At 42.7% G+C, this 19,003-nt stretch overlaps 1 protein-coding gene across 3 annotated transcripts in view; it reads right to left on the bottom strand.

The window, feature by feature from the left end:
* Window positions 1-18,146, bottom strand: part of nadka (NAD kinase a) — a 40,754-nt gene extending 22,608 nt beyond the window's left edge. For 2 of the 3 annotated variants that reach the window (XM_021566332.2, XM_021566333.2), the window contains exons 1-3: window positions 17,885-18,144; window positions 7,261-7,422; window positions 651-734 (exon numbers count right to left, since the gene is read on the bottom strand). In XM_021566332.2, coding sequence (XP_021422007.1) covers window positions 651-734; window positions 7,261-7,409 — 233 coding nt within the window. In that variant the 5' untranslated portion in view covers window positions 7,410-7,422; window positions 17,885-18,144. Of the gene's footprint in view, window positions 1-650; window positions 735-7,260; window positions 7,423-17,884 lie in introns of all 3 variants that reach the window. The other variant, XM_036947187.1, reaches the window with a different exon arrangement.
* Between the last annotated feature and the right edge of the window lie 857 nt (window positions 18,147-19,003).

Genomic DNA, 19,003 nt, shown 5'->3' with positions numbered 1-19,003 from the left:
GCAGGCAGGTGCGGGCAGCGATCGTTTGAAGAGCATGCATTTCATCCCAATGGAATGGAGAAGACTTTACTTATTGGATGCAGGTGAACAGTCCATGTTGTCTGACTGGTTCAGTGTAATTACAAATGAAAAAGGTTTCCACTCGAGTCCAAATACCATTTAGGAGTCATTCCCGACAATGGGGAGATTCAAACTATTTTGGCCCTCAGTGAAAGTGATCCAAGTTTCTTACATCAGGCAATTTATATTGAGTTATGGTTTGGATTCAATTATGTTATACATCATAAATCTTAAGCACAGGAACTTGCGCTAATCAATAGCAGCAGACAAAAGCATGGCATGGTTCTGACTTCCTTCTAAGGAGACGTTAACAAAATGAGTTTTTCAATAACTATTTAGCTGGAAGAGATTTTATCCAGAATATATAAAATATTGTTAATGAAATATCAAGTCAGGGTAGAGTGTAGTCAATTTTAGATTTTTATGGCTAATAATTGATTTAACTACTGCTTGAAAAAGCATGCACAAAACAATTACTCAATACATTCTAATTAACTGTGTGGAAAATAAGTGACTCTTCCCTCCCCAAAAGTTGGTAAGAATCACAAGCAGCATGTGTAATTTAAAAACAACCATTGTTAGGGACTTACATGACTGCGTGTGGATTCTGCAGCATACATGCTTTCGGTCCAAAAGTGGTCACAGGACTTGGTCCATGTAGAGACTGATTTCTCCTGAAACATTTGAATGACAAAGAGAAACAGGTGATTATTTTTATACTGATAACAACCTAAATGAAAATAATTCCAGTAGTCTGGTCTTTCTCAATTCAAACCCTTCTGGTTCCTCCCCTGTGTTTAGGTGAAAATAGCTACTTAAAAAAAAAGGTCAGAAAGTAATAGCTATACACTACCAGTCAAAAGTTTTAAAATACCTACTCATTCAAGGGTTTCTTTATTTTTGACATTGTAGAATAGTGAAGACATCGAAACTATGAATTAGCACATATGGAATCATGTAGTACCCAAAAAAGTGCTAAACAAAAAGAGATTCTTCAAAGTAGCCCCCCTTTGCCTTGACAGCTTTGCACACTCGTGGCATTCTCTAAACCAGCTTCACCTGGAATGCTTTTCCAACAGTCTTGGGAGTTTAAATTTTATATATTGATTATCCGAAACATACAATATACTTGCAGTGAAGCCGCTCAACAACTACAGCATACCAGTCATCCAACAGATTCCCATTCAGAGTGACACACAGAAGCATCCAGGGTCAATGCCCTGCTCAAGGGCACGTTGACAGATCTCCCACCAGGCCAAAAAACTTTAGCCCTAACCCCCCACAGTTCCCCAATAGTTGTCCCTCAACCATTCAAGACCCCTCCCCCCTCCCCCAAGAAGAAAAAATAAGAATATCCATTCCCCACCCCCAAATGCACCAACAACCAAGAGAATGAACTACAGAGAAAAAAGGAAAGCAAAGAAAATGTATATATAAAACATTTAAAACAAAGGACATCAAGGACAACTAAAATCATAATAGCAATGCCAACTGTATATGTTTGTGTGCATGTCTGGCACTATTACATGCATTGTGTTCTAATATGCGTTTATTTGAATGAGAGTGTGTGTATTTGCATGTGTACAAACACCTGCGCAGCATCAGCCTCCGGCAAACCGGCATTAGCTGTAAAAACACTGCCCCTCAGTGTCATTCAAACATATATATTTTTTTTTTGACGTAATTTTTTACTTTAAATATTTGATCATTCCATCTCCCGCACTGCAACTCCACTCCCACTTGTCTCCAAATCCACATCCCAACCCACCACTCTCTGCTGGCCACCTTAAGATTTATACGCAACACATAACTTTCAACTATGCTATGATGTTTAACGTACAATTCCAATCTAATCGAATCCACAGATTGCAAGTTGAAGATAAATACTTTTACTAAGAATATTTGCAATTGACTGACCCGATCTCTCCAGATCTCCTAACAGTACAATTTCTAGGGTCAATTTTTTTTAACCTGAGCCCAGAAACAGGCTACCTGAGGGCAATACCAAAATAAATGGTCTATTGATTCTGTATCCTCACAACAAAATCTGTATCCTCACAACAAAATCTGTAGAGCTTCGATGATTTTATGCCCCAAATATTCAACATTTTGTTGGCGGCAAGAATTCTATGTAATAATTTTAGCTGAAAAGCAAAGTCTTGAATCTTGCTTTGTTTAATATATCAACTCATACACCCTGTATCATGGACTACGTACATCAAATCTCTTCCCAACTATTTTGCAATCTGTATGGCACAGTTGTCAACCAGCACATTTGAGTTGAGCCATAATAAACTCGGCAAAAAAAGGAATGTCCTCTCACTGTCAACTGCGTTTATTTTCAACAAACTTAACATGTGTAAATATTTGTATGAATATAACAAGATTCAACACCTGAGACACAAACTGAACAAGTTCCACAGACATGTGACTAACAGAAATTGAATAATGTGTCCCTGAACAAAGGGGAGGGGGGGGGTCAAAATCAAGTCAGTCAGTATCTGGTGTGGCCACCAGCTGCATTAAGTACTGCAGTGCATCTCCTCCTCATGGACTGCACCTGATTTGCCATTTCTTGCTGTGAGATGTTACCCCACTCTTCTATCAAGGCACCTGCAAGTTCCCGGACATTTCTGGGGGGAATGGCCCTAGCCCTCACCCGCCGATCGAACAGGTCCCCGAGGTGCTCAATGGGATTGAGATCCAGGGTCTTCGCTGGCCATGGCAGAACACTGACATTCCTGTCTTGCAGGAAATCACACACATAATAAGCAGTATGGCTGGTGGCATTGTCATGCTGGAGGGTCATGTCAGGATGAGCCTGCAGGAAGGGTATCACGAGGGAGGAGGATGTTTTCCCTGTAACGCACAACGTTGAGATTGCCTGCAATGACAATAAGCTCAGTCCGACAGTCCGACAATTGCTGAGTTTTTGTTCTCTTTTCAGGGGGATGAAATTGAAAATTGGAGCCAGGTCTGCAAAGCTTGTTTGAAAAATATACTTTTTTCAAAGTATATTTATTTTCAATTAATCGAAAATGAGACATGGCAATCTGTACAAAGGCAAAATGGCAATTATTAAACAATGGATGAGCTTTTCTTAGTAATCTACTTGAGAACCATTTAGGGTTCAAGTAAAACGTTTGAATAAGTGAAGCTTTTATATTTCAACATTCTTGAAGGAGTTCCCACGTATGCTGAGCACTTCTTGGCTGCTTTTCCTTCACTCTGTGGTCCAACTCATCCCAGAACATCTCAATTGGGTTGAGGTCTGGTGATTGTGGAGGCCAGGTCCTCTGATGCAGCACTCCATCACTCTCCTTCTTGGTCAAATAGCCCTTACACAGCCTGGAGGTGTGTTGGGTAATTGTCCTGTTGAAAATAAATGATAGTCCCATTAAGCGCAAACCAGATGGGATGGCGTATTGCTGCAGAATGCTGTGGTAGCCATGCTGGTTATGTGTGCCTTGAATTCTAAATAAATCACAGATAAATCAGTGTCACCAGCAAAGCACCCCCACAACATAACAATTCGACCATGAAGGCCTGATTCATGCAGTCTCCTCTGAACAGTTGATGTTGAGATGTGTCCGTTACTTGAACTCTGAAGCCTTTATTTGGGCTGCAATTTCTGAGGTTGGTAACTAACTTATCCTCTGCAGCAGAGTTAATTCTGGGTCTTCCTTTCCTATGGGGGTCCTCATGATATCCAGTTTCATCCAGTGTCAAAGTTCTTGAAATGTTCTGTATAACTGACCTTCATCTCTTAAAGTAATGATGGGCGGTCGTTTCTCTTTGCTTATTTGAGCTGTTCTTGCCACAATATGGACTTGGTCTTTTACCAAATAGGGCTCTCCCTGTATAACCCCCCCCCCCCCCTCCACCCTGTCACAACAACTGACTGGATCAAACGCATTAAGGCATTCCACAAATTAACTTAACAAGGCACACATATCAATTGAAATGCATTCCAGGTGACTACCCCATGAAGCTGGTTGGGAGAATTCCAAGAGTGAGCAAAGCTGTCATTTAGACAAAGGGTGGCTATTTTTTATTTCATCTTTATTTAACCAGGTAGGCAAGTTGAGAACAAGTTCTCATTTACAACTGCTACCTGGCCAAGATAAAGCAAAGCAGTTCGACACATAACAGAGTTACACATGGAGTGAAACAAACATACATACAGTCAATAATACAGTAGAAAAATAAGTCTATATACAATGTGAGCAAATGAGGTGAGATAAGGGAGGTAAAGGCAATAAATAGGCCATGGTGGTGAAGTAAATACAATATAGCAATTCAGACACGAATGGTAGATTTGAGTGTGCAAAGTAGAAATACTGGAGTGCAAAGGAGCAAAATAAATAAATACTGTGGGGGAAGAGGTAGTTGTTTGGGCTATGTACAGGTGCAGTGTATTTGAAGAACCTCAAATATTTTGATTTGTTGAACACTTTTTTGGTTACTACATGATTCCGTGTTACTTCATAGTTTTGATGTCCTCACTATTATTCTGCAATGTAGAAAAGAAAAACTCTTGAATAAGTAGGTGAGTATGTGTTAACTTTCGCACGGTAGTATAAATGTGTTGAGACACCTCAGGATGCCTTTTCAAAATAATTTATGAAACCTCAAACCATGAGAAGAATGAATACTAAGCCCTGGGTCTGTTAGTTTGTTATGAAACAATAAAGTACCCATCCTGCATAGGCTAGGCCTACATTTTCAACATCCCCTCATTTACAATTAGAGGTTGCAAAATAATTGCCGCTCTAATTATTATATTTTGACAATTCTACTGCAATTTTCAGGAGACGTTGGAAGCTATTAACATGTCTTCAGATATAGGTATGATTCATTTCTAGGGCTGGTAACACAAATTATTTTGCAAGGAAGTCAAATTAAATATGATATTATGCAACACCCTCATCACCCATCTGACATTTCTAAGCTTAACGAATTGAGAAATACTATTCATCTCAAACACTGATTAAAATTGAATGTCCAACCTCAGCTTTGGAAATACTGCAACAGCAAATAATGAAATAGGAACATAATAAATTAGGCTGCAACCAAAGAAACATTCAGTTTCACACACGTGAGTGACCTGTTACCTTCAAAGTTCTCAAATACAGATAGAAAGCCAGCTTCAAGAGTGCAGCAGTGTAAAAATCCTGAACTAATTTTCTATACTTCATTAAAATATCAGTACTTGTTTTAGAACTTAGATTGTATTAGGGGTGGAAGGCCATTTCCAATTGGGCTAAATGAGTTCACCTGCTCTGATGGCGCTGGATAAGAGGACTGCCTCTCCTCCCCTCTCAGAAGGCCCTCTGGTCAGTCAGGTCACGTGACTCAGGTTAGCAAATCCTATTAGCGGTCTGGTTCTAAAAGTTCACTATCTGTTACTACACTACAGGCTGCAGACAAACACAATGTGTTTGTGTGTGTGATGCTTAAGACGATGATAATTTATGGAGGGCTCAGCTGGTAGTTGCCATCACATACACTCCCTCCACTTCCTGCATCATCCACCGTGGGGAAACACACTTGATGTGTCATTTCCTGCTCTGGTTGTCTGAGGGACTGTACAGTATTTCACATTTGAGATGGTGGAATTTCAAACCACGGACATGTCGTAATGGGCTGCGTATATATACTCTCTGTCAACCTCAAACCACACTGCAACGGAGAGGCTAGCACATTTAGGCCTACCAAAACTGAATAAATTAAGTGTGAAAGTGGCAATTATGGGTCTGTGTGTTATCTGAAAAGCATTGCTCACCAGGAAATCTCTTATGTTCATTCAACTGTCATACTCTAACATACGACAGATGCCTCATTCTCAGTTGCTAAAACACAGTACCCTTTTGCCAACACCAGATTAGAGGTTGACCGATTAATCGGAATGGCCGATTAATTAGGGCAAATTTCAAGTTTTCATAACAATCGGAAATCGGCATTTTCACCTTATCAGCTCGGGGGATCCAATCTTGCAACCTTACAGTTAACTAGTCCAACGCAATAACGACCTGCCCCTCTCGTTGCACTCCACAAGGAGATTGCCTGTTACGTGAATGTAGTAAGCCAAGGTAAGTAGCTAGCTAGCATTAAACTTCTTATAAAAAACAATCAATCATAATCACTAGTTAACTACACATGGTTGATGATATTAATAGATATTATCTAGCGTGCCCTGCGTTGCATATAATCTGACTGAGCATACAAGTATCTAAGTATCTGACTGAGCGGTGGTAGGCAGAAGCAGGCGCATAAACATTCAGTCAAACAGCACTTTTGTGCGTTTTGCCGGCAGCTGGGCATAGGCCCACCCACTAGGGAGCCAGGACCAGCCATTCCGAATGAGTTTTTCCCCCACAAAAGGGCTTTACAACAGACAGAAACACTCCTTAGTTTCGTCAGCTGTCCGAGTGGCTGGTCTCAGACGATCCCGCATGTGAAGCAGCCGGATGTGGAGGTCCTGGGGTGGCGTAGTCTGCAGTTGTGAGGCCGGTTGGACGTACTGTCAAATTCTTTAAAACAATGTTGGAGGCAGCTTATGGTAGAGAAAGTAACATTCTCTGGCAACAGCTCTGGTGGACATTCCTGCTGTCAGAATGCCAATTACACGCTCCCTCAACTTGAGATATCTGTGGCATCGTGTTTTGTCACATAACTGCACATTTTAGAGTGGCCTTTTATTGTCCCCAGCACAAGGTGCACCTGTGTAATGAACATGCTGTTTAATCAGCTTCTTCACATGCCACACCTGTCAGGTGGAAGGATTACCTTGGCAAAGGAAACATTTTCACTAACAGGGATGTAAACAAAATAGGAGAGAAACAAACTGCAAATGGAACACTTCTGGGGTCATTAATTTCATCACATTAAACACGGGACCAACAATTTACATGTTGTGTTTTAATATATATATATATATTTATTTTTTTAATCACATAGTGGCGCAGCCAATCCACAGGGTGGTGCAGTGCCACAGTTACATTCTCTGGGGAGAAACCTGGTACTCCCAGAAGTGTGCATATACAATTTGCGCATACACATTGAAAATGAAAAAGTTAATGTGAATAACAAAAAAAAATAGGGTAGTGAGAAAATCAAGAGTGACTTTAAATTTGATTGTTCCATCGTTTATTTTAGTATTCCACACGGTGAAGTGAAAACGGGGTGATAATACGGTACCTGTAGTCGCAGGCAGTGGCAGATGAGGTGCTCAGACTGCGGGTCTTTCTGGTGCGGATGGCCAGGCCACGGGCGGGGGTCTCCCCACTATCAAAGTCAGAACAGCAGTAGGGGACAGCCTCCACTCCAACCTGCTCTCCAGTTTCCATCTCAGCTCACAGTCTGATAGGAAACACAGGCCACGAGGGGACAAAAATGGAGGCGTCAGGTCTACACAGTCAACAAGGCAGGGTAACAGGTTGCCTTCAAAAGTGTGTCTCTTTTACGGTTTACATAGCCCAGAGTTTAACCTTATATGATATGAGTCTATAAGCTTCAGCTTTGGGCTACTGTTGACAAACGCCAAATGATACAGCGGCTAGCTTAGAACGCAAGGTCAGCGTACCTAGTAAGATAAACTTAAGCATGTTGTCTTTTGGGTAACGTTATAGCATGTATGTGCAACATTTAGCATACAAAGTATCTAGCTAGTCAGTGGCATATGACAAACTTTGAAAAGACCTTGAACTTGTATCTGTATGTATGTATGCATGCATAGGAACACCGACTGTGCAAATTACATTACCCATGAAGTATTACTAGCTACATATCATATTGCGTTGATCATTCTTTCAGGATTACGTTAGCTAGATAGCTAGCTAGTTACATATAAAGACAAGTGTGATTGCAAGCCAGTCAATAACTACCTTGCTAGCTATCTGTTACAGCTAAGTTAGCTAGGTCACTTTTCCAAAATAGTCTAACCACTGCTGGTATGACAAGTAACTTGGCTAGTACTTCTCTTGTCATGGAGCCTACTACGGCAAGGTTATTAAACCCCGCTCGAATGGCAATTCATCTAGATGATTGATCACTGTCGACGGAGGAGCTGGTTTTTACATAGTGTATATTTATTTATTCTGAAAACATTTCTGTTGGTTGGCAATGTCAATTCTTCCAAATTTTTCCTAAATGTAGGTACATTTTATGTTAGCTAGCTGGACAGACAAACACTGCAGATTACTACACTGTAAACCAATCACAACACCTGTACTATCCATGGTACTATTGTTGCTAATCACGTCTGCCAATGACATGATCCATACCAAAGGCAGTAGACAGTTGGTGACAGCTCGAGAGATCTCCGTCCGACAAACTGCTCTATCAGGTAAAGTATTTTATTTAGTTGTAGTTACAGAATCATTATAACATCAATGCAAGCTGTAAAATGACTCCAAACAACCTTAGTAAAGTAGCTAACTTGCTAGTTAGCTAGCTAATTACAACAAGTAGATATGTTGCTAGCTAGCAGGAGAAGATAGCTTTATCACTAGCTAGCATGCCATTCCAGGACAAGGAGCATTTTAGCTATCAGTTTATTCCAAGTAATAATTTAAGACTACAAAAATCTATAGGACAAGTATTGTAAAGCTAATACAGTCATCAAGGCAGGACCTACTAATTAAATACATAATCATATACAACGTCTTGCTGTGTCCCGTGTATATATATATTTACATCTTTCTTCGCATATCTTTTAGATATTTTCTTTTCCAAAAACTCAACTTCAAAACACTCTCCTGCAACCCACCTCACCAATTAAAAAAAAAAGTATTATTTACCTCAAATCTGAAATCCACAATAGAAGCTAGCCAGAAGCTCAGAAGCTAGCCAGCTTACTGGCTAACGTTAGTATTCAGCTAACCACGGTTGATGGTCATCAGATATCCTTTAGCTCAAAAAGCGATCGGCAGTTTTATACAACATGACCAGAACATACGGGACCTATTTTTCTCTCCATATCCCCGGATTTCAACCGCAAGCTCTGGACATTTACACCTGGATCTCGCAGCTAGCTAGCTGCTATCCGTGTGACTATTGGCTTACGCCGATCCCGGAGCAAACATCAATTATTCCGGAGCTAGCCAGCTGAAGAGATCCATCAGCCACTCCTGGGCTACAATCACCTATTGTAGGTGGATTGATCCCACCTACAATAGGTGTATTGGATTGTATTGGATTGATCCCCCTTGATCTCCTCTACCACACGGAACCCCACTAATCTACCGACGGAAACGCACGAGGTGGCCAAAAACAGACCTCCATCCTATGCTAGCTTGCTACCAATGGCCCAACTAGCTGTCTGAATCACCGTTACCCCAACCAAACTCACTACTAACTGGACCCTTATGATCACTCGACTAAGCATGCCTCTCCTTAATGGCAATATGCCTTGTCCATTGCTTTTCTGGTTAGTGTTTATTGGCTTATTTCACTGTTGAGCCTCTAGCCCTGCTCATTATACCTTATCCAACCTCTCAGTTCCACCACCCACACATGCGATGACATCACCTGGTTTCAATGTTTCCAGAAACAATATCTCTCTCATCATCACTCAATACCTAGGTTTACCTCCACTGTATTCACATCCTATAATACCTATGTTGTACATTATATCTTGAAGCTATTTTATCGCCCCCAGAAACCTCCTTTTACTCTCTGTTCCAGACGTTCTAGACGACCAATCTCATTGCTTTTAGCCGTACCTTTATCCTACTCCTCCTCTGGTGATGTAGAGGTGAATCCAGGCCCTGCAGTGCCTAGCTCCACTCCTATTCCTCAGGCGCTCTCTTTTGTTGACTTCTGTAACCGTAATAGCCTTGGTTTCATGCATGTTAACATTAGAAGCCTCCTCCCCAAGTTTGTTTTATGCACTGCTTTAGCACACTCTGCCAACCCGGATGTCCTAGCCGTGTCTGAATCCTGGCTTAAGACCACCAAAAACTCTGAAATCTCCATCCCAAACTACAACATTTTCAGACAAGATAGAACAGCCAAAGGGGGCAGAGTTGCAATCTACTGCAGAGGTAGCCTGCAGAGTTCTGTCCTACTATCCAGGTCTGCACCCAAACAATTTGAACTTCTACTTTAAAAAATCCACCTCTCTAAAAAACTCTAAAAAGTCTCTCACCGTTGCCACCTGCTAAAGACCACCCTCTGCCCCCAGCTGTGCTCTGGACACCATATGTGAACTGATTGCCCCCCAACTAACTTCAGAGCTCGTGCTGCTAGGCGACTTAAACTGGAACATGCTTAACACCCCAGCCATCCTACAATCTAAACTTGATTCCCTCAATCTCACAGAAATTATCAATGAACCTACCAGGTACCACCCCAAAGCCGTAAACACGGGCACCCTCATAGGATATCATCCTAACCAACTTGCCCTCTAAATACACCTCTGCTGTTTTCAACCAAGATCTCAGCGATCACTGCCTCATTGCCTGCATCCGTAATGGGTCAGCGGGCAAACAACCTCAGCTCATCATTGTCAAAAGCTCCCTGAGACAATTCAGTGAGTAGGCCTTTCTAATCGACCTGGCCGGGGTATCCTGGAAGGATATTGACCTCATCCCGTCAGTAGAGGATGCCTGGTTATTTTTTTTAAATGCCTTCCTCACCATCTTAAAATAAGCATGCCCCATTCAAGAAATTTAGAACGAGGAACAGATATAGCCCTTGGTTCTCTCCAGACCCGACTGCCCTTAACCAACACAAAAACATCCTATGGCGTTCTGCATTAGCATCGAACAGCCCCCGTGATATGCAACTTTTCAGGGAAGCTAGAAACCAAGGGCTATATCTAACTACACAGGCAGCTAGAAAAGCTAGCTTTTTTTTACCCCCCTTTTCGTGGTATCCAATTGCTAGTAGCTACTATCTTGTCTCATCGCTACAACTCCCGTACGGGCTCGGGAGAGATGAAGGTTGAAAGTCATGCGTCCTCCGATACACAACCCAACCAAGCTGCACTGCTTCTTAACACAGCGCGCATCCAACCCGGAAGCCAGCTGCACCAATGTGTTGGAGGAAACCCCGTGCACCTGGCAACCTTGGTTAGCGTGCACTGCGCCCGGCCCGCCACAGGAGTCGCTGGTGCGCGATGAGATAAGGATATCCCTACCGGCCAAACCTTCCCTAACTCGGACGACGTTATGCCAATTGTGCGTCGCCCCACGGACCTCCCGGTCACGGCCGGTTACAACAGAGCCTGGGCGCGAACCCAGAGTCTCTGGTGCACAGCTGGCGCTGCAGTACAAAGGCTAGCTGTTTCAAGCAGAAATTTGCTTCCTGCAACACATACTCAAAAAAGTTCCGGGACGCTGTAAAGTCCATGGAGAATAAGAACACCTCCCAGCTGCCCACTGCACTGAGGATAGGAAACACTGTCACCGCTGATAAATCCACTATAATTAAGAATTTCAATAAGCATTTTTCTACGGCTGGCCATGCTTTCCACCTGGCTACCCCTTCCCCGGTCAACAGCATTGCACCCCTGTTGATGGAATTTATATGTTTAAATTAATGATTAGAATATTCCACCCTGAAACCATATAAAAGGCCAGTGAAATGTATCAGAATTGTAAAATTATAATAAATGATGTGTGTAGTTTTAGTCATGATGTGTGTAGTTTTAGTCAGAATTAGGGTAAAACAATAACTGTACAATATGTCTCCATGGTATCTTGAACACAGACTGTCCCTGGCTAGGGGCCTATGAAAGATTGAGGAAAGGACGGGAGGTACTTCCCACGGTCTCCCTATCTTGAGGGAGGACGGGGAGTGATTCTCACAGCCTCCCCTAATCTTCGTCGGCTGGGTGGTGGTACAGTATGTGCGTAGGATACCTAATGTTTGTGTGTGTAAGTATGTGCGTAAGGAATTGGTGTGGGAAAGTATGTGCGTAAGGAGTCTGTGTATGAAAGTATTTACGTAAGAAGCCAGTATAAAATGAATGGTCTTGTAAAACTAACCAGCGCTCTCGTCAATAAACCTTTGACTATTTCAGCTTCGTCTGTTTCATTCGACCAGTATCTTACAAATTCTGAGTTGCAGACTGAGCAGTATAATTGAATTGGGTTATGAACCTTTAGAACTTAATTCTCGTGACAACCCCCACAGCAACTTGCCCAAGCCTTCCCCATTTCTTCTTCTCCCAAATCCAGTCAGCTGATGTTCTGAAAGAGCTGCAAAATCTGGACCCCTACAAATCAGCTGGGATAGACAATCTGGACCCTCGCTTTCTAAAATGATCCGCTACAATTGTTGCAACCCCTATTACTAGCCTGTTCAACCTCTCGTGTCGTCTGAGACTCCCAAAGATTGGAAAGCAGCTGCGGTCATCCCCCTCTTCAAAGGGGGGGGGGGACACACTCTTGACCCAAACTGCTACAGACCTATATCTATCCTACCCTGCCTTTCTAAGGTCTTCGAAAGCCAAGTCAACAAACAGATTACCGACCATTTCAAATCCCACTATACCTTCTCCGCTATGCAATCTGGTTTCAGAGCTGGTCATGCGAGCACCTCAGCCACGCTCAAGGTCCTAAACGATATCTTAACCACCATCGATAAGAAACAATACTGTGCAGACGTATTCATTGACCTGGCCAAGGCTTTCGACTCTGTCAATCACCACATCCTCATCGGCAGACTCGATAGCCTTGGTTTCTCAAATGATTGCCTCGCCTGGTTCACCAACTACTTCTCAGACAGAGTTCATTGTGTCAAATCGGAGGGCCTGTTGTCCAGGTCTCTGGCAGTCTATGGGGGTGCCTCTGGGTTCAATTCTTGGACCGACTCTTCTCTGTATACATCAATGATGTCTCTCTTGCTGCTGGTGAGTCTCTGATCCACCTCTACGCAGACGACACCATTCTGTGTACTTCTAGCCCTTCTTTGGACACATAACAACCCTCCAGACGAGCTTCAATGCCACACAACTCTCCTTCCGTGGCCTCCAATTGCTCTTACATAAAAGTAAAACTAAATGCATGCTCTTCAAACGATCGCTGCCCGCACCTGCCCGCCCGTCCAACATCACTACTCTGGACGGTTCTGACTTAGAATATGTGGACAACTACAAATACCTAGGTGTCTGGTTAGACTATAATCTCTCCTTCCAGACTCACATCAAACATCTCCAATCCAAAGTTAAATCTAGAACTGGCTTCCTATTTCGCAACAAAGCATCCTTCACTCATGCTGCCAAACATACCCTCGTAAAACTGACCATCCTACCGATCCTCGACTTCGGCGATGTCATTTACAAAATAGCCTCCAATACCCTACTCAATAAATTGGATGCAGTCTATCACAGTGCCATCCGTTTTGTCACCAAAGCCCCATATACTACCCACCACTGCGACCTGTACACACTCGTTGGCTGGCCCTTGCTTCATACTCGTCGCCAAACCCACTGGCTCTAGGTCATCTACAAGACCCTGCTAGGTAAAGTCCCCCCTTATCTCAGCTCGCTGGTCACCCCCAAAACCAATTATTCCGTTGACCGCCTCTCCTTCCAGTTCTCTGCTGCCAATGACTGGAACGAACTATAAAAATCTCTGAAACACTTACCTCCCTCACTAGCTTTAAGCACCAGCGGTCAGAGCAGCTCACAGATTACTGCACCTGTACATAGCTCATCTATAATTTAGACCAAACAACTACCTCTCCCCCTACTGTATTTATTTTGCTCCTTTGCACCCCATTATTTCTATTTTGCACATTATTCCACTGCAAATCTACCTTTGCAGTGTTTTACTTGCTATATTGTATTTACTTTGCCACCATGGCCTTTTTTTTTGCCTTTACCTCCCGTATCTCACCTCATTTGCTCACATTGTATATAGACTTATTTTTCTACTGTATTATTTATTGACTGTATGTTTGTTTTACTTCATGTGTTACTCTGTTGTTGTATGTGTTGAACTGCTTTGCTTTATCTTGGCCAGGTCACAATTGTAAATGAGAACTTGTTCTCAACTTGCCTACCTGGTTAAATAAAGATTAAATAAAAATCCCAGTCAATAGATGGAGGATGATTGCAGAGCACCCTGCCTCAGACTGTCAGGATGTACATTTTCAAGCTCATGAACTACATTCCTTTGCTGTGGTGATTTATTTTAATTATTCTTATCTCACAACCAAGTGAGATCAAGTTCTATTCACCAAGCATGGGCTGATTCATTCCCCTGTGAGGAGAACCATCTTACTGCAGTTTGAACTAGCTCTGCCCTCCCTATTTAGCCATTGGGACCACATATGCATTTCCCCGTTGTCTTTCTTTATGGGTTTTCTCTTACACAGCATAGTGCACTTTAAAGCTGAAGAACACCAACTACAGATACACAAGCTTGTTTTTGAGCACCTTAAATTCAATATAGATTCAGTCTGACAAGTGACAAACATATTCTACTATTGTTACATGCAGTGGTGAGAATTCTAATGTCCCTCCAGGCTTTTGCCATAGATAGTAGACTTGTCGTCTTTGGACCATACAAGCTTTAGATTGCATTCTGCTAAGGCACTTGTCACTCTCTACATCGGTTACCAGGGTGGGATCATTTCGATATGCCTATGGGGCCTGGGTACACAAATTATCCTATTGAGAATTGGGAAATACTGAGGCACGAGTTGATGACAGTTCTACAGCCTCCAAAGACCCAGGCTTTTGACATAGATGGTAATGCTCTCATTTCTGGACTGCAACACTAAGATTGTGCCCTCCACCGCACTTGATATATATTGATTGGTATATTACACTATATTTAGATATTTCAAAATGCTGCCTGAGACACCTTTGATATTTGTATAAATATTAAATAAATGGTGAAACACTATTTGTGATTGTGTTCTTTGTTGGAATGTATATGCATAAAACGTACATTATGAAAAACAAGTATGTCAGGAGGAATGGGCCACAATTCACCCAACTTATTGTGGGAAGCTCGTGGAAGGCTACCTGAAACGCTTGACCCAAGTTAAGCAATGTAAAGGCAACGCTACCAAATACTAATTGAGTGTATGTAAACTTCTGATCCACTGGGAATGTGATGAAAGAAAACCTGAAATAAATCACTATTATTCTGACATTTCACATTCTTAAAATAAAGTGGTGATCCTAACTGACCTAAGACAGGGAATTTTTAGTAGGATTAAATGTCAGGAATTGTGAAAAACTGAGTAAATTAAATGTATTTGGCTAAGGTGTATGTAAACTTCCAACTTCAACTGTAAGTATCTTGATAACCTCAGGAAAAAAGAAAGACTATTTTCAGGACCCTGTCTTTCAAAGATATTTCGTAAAAATCCAAATAACTTCACAGATCTTTCTTGTAAAGGGTTTAAATACTTCTTCCCATGCTTGGTCAATGAACCATAAACAATTAATGAACATGCACCCTTGGAACGGTCGTTAAGACACTAACAGCCTTCAGACGGTAGGCAATTAAGGTTACAGTTATGAAAACTTAGGACACTAAAGAGGCCTTTCTACCGACTCTGAAAAACACCAAAAGAAAGATGCCCAGGGTCCCTGATTATCTGCGTGAATGTGCCTTAGGCATGCTGCTAGGAGGCATGAGGACTGCAGATGTGGCCAGGGCAATAAATTGCCATGTCCGTACTGTGAGACGCCTAAGACAGTGCTACAGGGAGACATGACGGACAGCTGATCGCAGTGGCAGACCACGTGTACCATCCCCTGCACAGGAACGGTACATCCAAATATCACACCAGCAGGACAGGTACAGGATGGCAACAACAACTGCCCGAGTTACACCAGGAAAGCACAATCCCTCCACCAGTGCTCAGACTGTCCGCAATAGGCTGAGAGAGGCTGGACTGAGGGCTTGTAGGCCTGTTGTAAGACAGGTCCTCATACATCACTGGCTACAACGTTGCCTATGGGCACAAACCCACCATCGCTGGACCAGACAGGACTGGCAAAAAGTGCTCTTCACTGACGAGTCACGGTTTTGTCTCACCAGGTGATGGTCGGATTTGCACTTATCGTTGAAGGAATGAGCATTACACAGAGGCCTGTACTCTAGAGCGGGATCAATTTGGAAGTGGAGGGTCCATCAAGGTTTGGAGCGGTGCGTCACAGCATAATCGGACTGAGCTTGTTGTTATTGCAGGCAATCTCAACGCTGTGTGTTACAGGGGAGACATCCTCCTCACTCACGTGCTACCTTTCCTGCAGGCTCATCCTGACATGACCCTCCAGCATGACAATGCCACCAGCCATACTGCTCGTTCTGTGCATGATTTCCTGCAAGACAGGAATGTCAGTGTTCTGCCATGGCCAACGACAAGCCCGGATCTCAATCCCATTGAGCATGTCTGGGACCTGTTTGATCGGAGGGTGAGGGCTAGGGCCATTCCCAACAGAAATGTCCAGGAACTTGCAGGTGCCTTGGTAGAAGATTGGGATAACATCTCACAGCAAGAACTGGCAAATCAGGTGCAGTCCGTCCACGAGGAGGAGATGCACTGCAGTACTTAATGCAGCTGGTGGCCACACCAGATTCTGACTTACTTTTGACCCCCGCTCCCCTTTGTTCAGGGACACATTATTCCATTTCTGTTAGTCACATGTCTGTGGAACTTGTTCAGTTTGTGTCTCAGTTGTTGAATCATGTTCATACAAATATTTACATGTTAAGCTTGCTGAAAATAAACACAGTTGACAGTGAGAGGACGTTTTTTTCTTTTTTTGCCGAGTTTATATCATGAGCTTCCTGGAAATTCCCAGCCCTAGTATTGGGCAGTTACTATGACAAATAATCTGGTTTAGAAATCAAACTCTGGTCATTTAATTGCAGAGCGCATTGTACAACTGTTTTTAGAGAAGTTCGCATTGCAAGGTACACTTATGTTATGCCATATGTATTGGCTAATATACATATGCAGCTGTCGTTTTTAAACCTCCATTCTAGCATACATGCCATCTTTCTATCTACATTATTTTGTTTGGACTAATTATATGATTGAATGTTTAAGCTTGCAACTAGTTAATTGAAATTAAACAATCATGCCAAAACATGATTCAAAATTGAATTCACTGAGAAATAGCTCATGAAACACTAGCTTCCTAAGCAGGCACATCAAGACCATTCGTATAGGATGCTGCATATTTCAAGTGCACTCAAAGTAATATTTATCTTACGTCATTCAGTCTTTGGGAGCTAAAGTTAGTTAGTCCCTCTGATTTAACACACAGACCGCAGACATTCGGATCACTATTTCATGTGAGGCTGTATTTACATTTTTGCTAGGTAGAAGCAGATCATTGGCTGCGTTCATCATGAGAGGTACGTACAGGAGTACTGATTGGTTCCAAGTTTAGACGTTTTTGCCTGAGCAGACAGTGTTGAAACAGTTACTTTTTCTGAGAAAATGTGCAAGAATTTAAGGTGCCAACAAATTCAACAGTAACCATAAGAATATTTCATTGTCGATGACAAAACAATACTCTCCTTCCTCGACGTAGGTCGAGCAACCAATGTTTTCGGCGTCGGCTTTCAACCTACTGTATTTACCTAAACGTTAGTTCAATTAACAGCAACACAACAGGTACCTAGCTAAGCATGCTACCTAACTAGTTATCAAGATAACTATCTAGTGAGCTATCTGATAGCAAATCTGTCAGGCTAAAAATGTAGCTAACTAACCAGCTTCAACAGAGAAACCCGGACTAGCTGTCCAAGCTAACTTTTAAGCGCTAGCTAGCGTGTCTGATGGCTAGCAAGCAAAATAGCCTAGCTAGCTACTTTACATCAACGCCTTCAAGGTAGCTCACCGTTTGAGGTAACACGTCGTTATGATTTGCCACGAAAATTGGGGCCGCACTACCGAAAAGGCTCTCTTAACCTGCTATGAAAATCACTTCGTATCGAAGTGGCGTGAAAAACGTTGGATCAAAGCTTCTCCATTACTGTTCCTCGAACATCTTCTTCACTTATACGGTCTATGACTTGCCTGGCAAAAATACGGTCTTCGGCGTTCAATAGTATCTAGCTGTATCCCCGCAGCAGCCTGTGACTTCTTCTTCGGGATAGTGTTGGCTGATCGCATCAAATTTAAGTTGCTTACACCGCCACCTACTGTACTGGAGTGTGAGGCCATTCACGGCCTACCTATATTTAACCTGGCAAGTCAGTTTAAGAACAAATTCTTATTTACAATGAAGGCCTAGGAACAGTGTTCAGGGGCAGAACGACATATTTTTACCTTGTCAGCTCGGGGATTCGATCTAGCAACCTTTCGGGTACTGGCCAAATGCTCGAACCATGAGGCTACCTGCTGTTAAGACCTTACATCAAACCTCAACACGACAGACAATGTCTTCTCCGTTTACCCACGCTCTTCACCGGATCAAACGGCGAGCGTCACAGACACCGGAAATCTTCACTTTCAGCTGATCTTCCTTAACATTTAATGCCACCCCAGTTATCACTCCTTTCAATGGTGCCCTGCTCTGGAGAGCAAAGCAAGTCACATTTATTGTCCCAAATCGTGTGATCCGGAGTGCCCACTCCCTCTGGACTGAAAAAACACAATAAATCGTCCCAATCCTCTTCTCCACTCAACCTACCACCACTTATGGATCAGCCAAAATGCAAGGGTCCATTCTCTCCACAAATCTTACTCCCACTGGGCCAGAATCATCCTTTACATCCTCGGACCGAGGCCCGAACTCAGCGGTCCTCACTGCAGGAACTTCATCCACACTCGTCAGGTTCCATAGCTGAGCTACTGGAACACGTATACCTCTTTTTGCACTAGACACCAACCTTCCTCACCATATTGCTTCCCTCTACACTTAACTTCTTCTCAACAGTCATCACTGCATCTGCCACCACATCTAATTCATCCTCACTCTCGTCACTCAATTTCCTCAAGTTCTTTCCAAGAGTTC

Source organism: Oncorhynchus mykiss, chromosome 16, assembly GCF_013265735.2.
Source record: "Oncorhynchus mykiss isolate Arlee chromosome 16, USDA_OmykA_1.1, whole genome shotgun sequence".
Lineage (NCBI taxonomy): Eukaryota > Metazoa > Chordata > Actinopteri > Salmoniformes > Salmonidae > Oncorhynchus > Oncorhynchus mykiss.
Note: the sequence above shows the minus strand (reverse complement) of the source record. Positions and strands in the feature narration are given on the sequence as shown.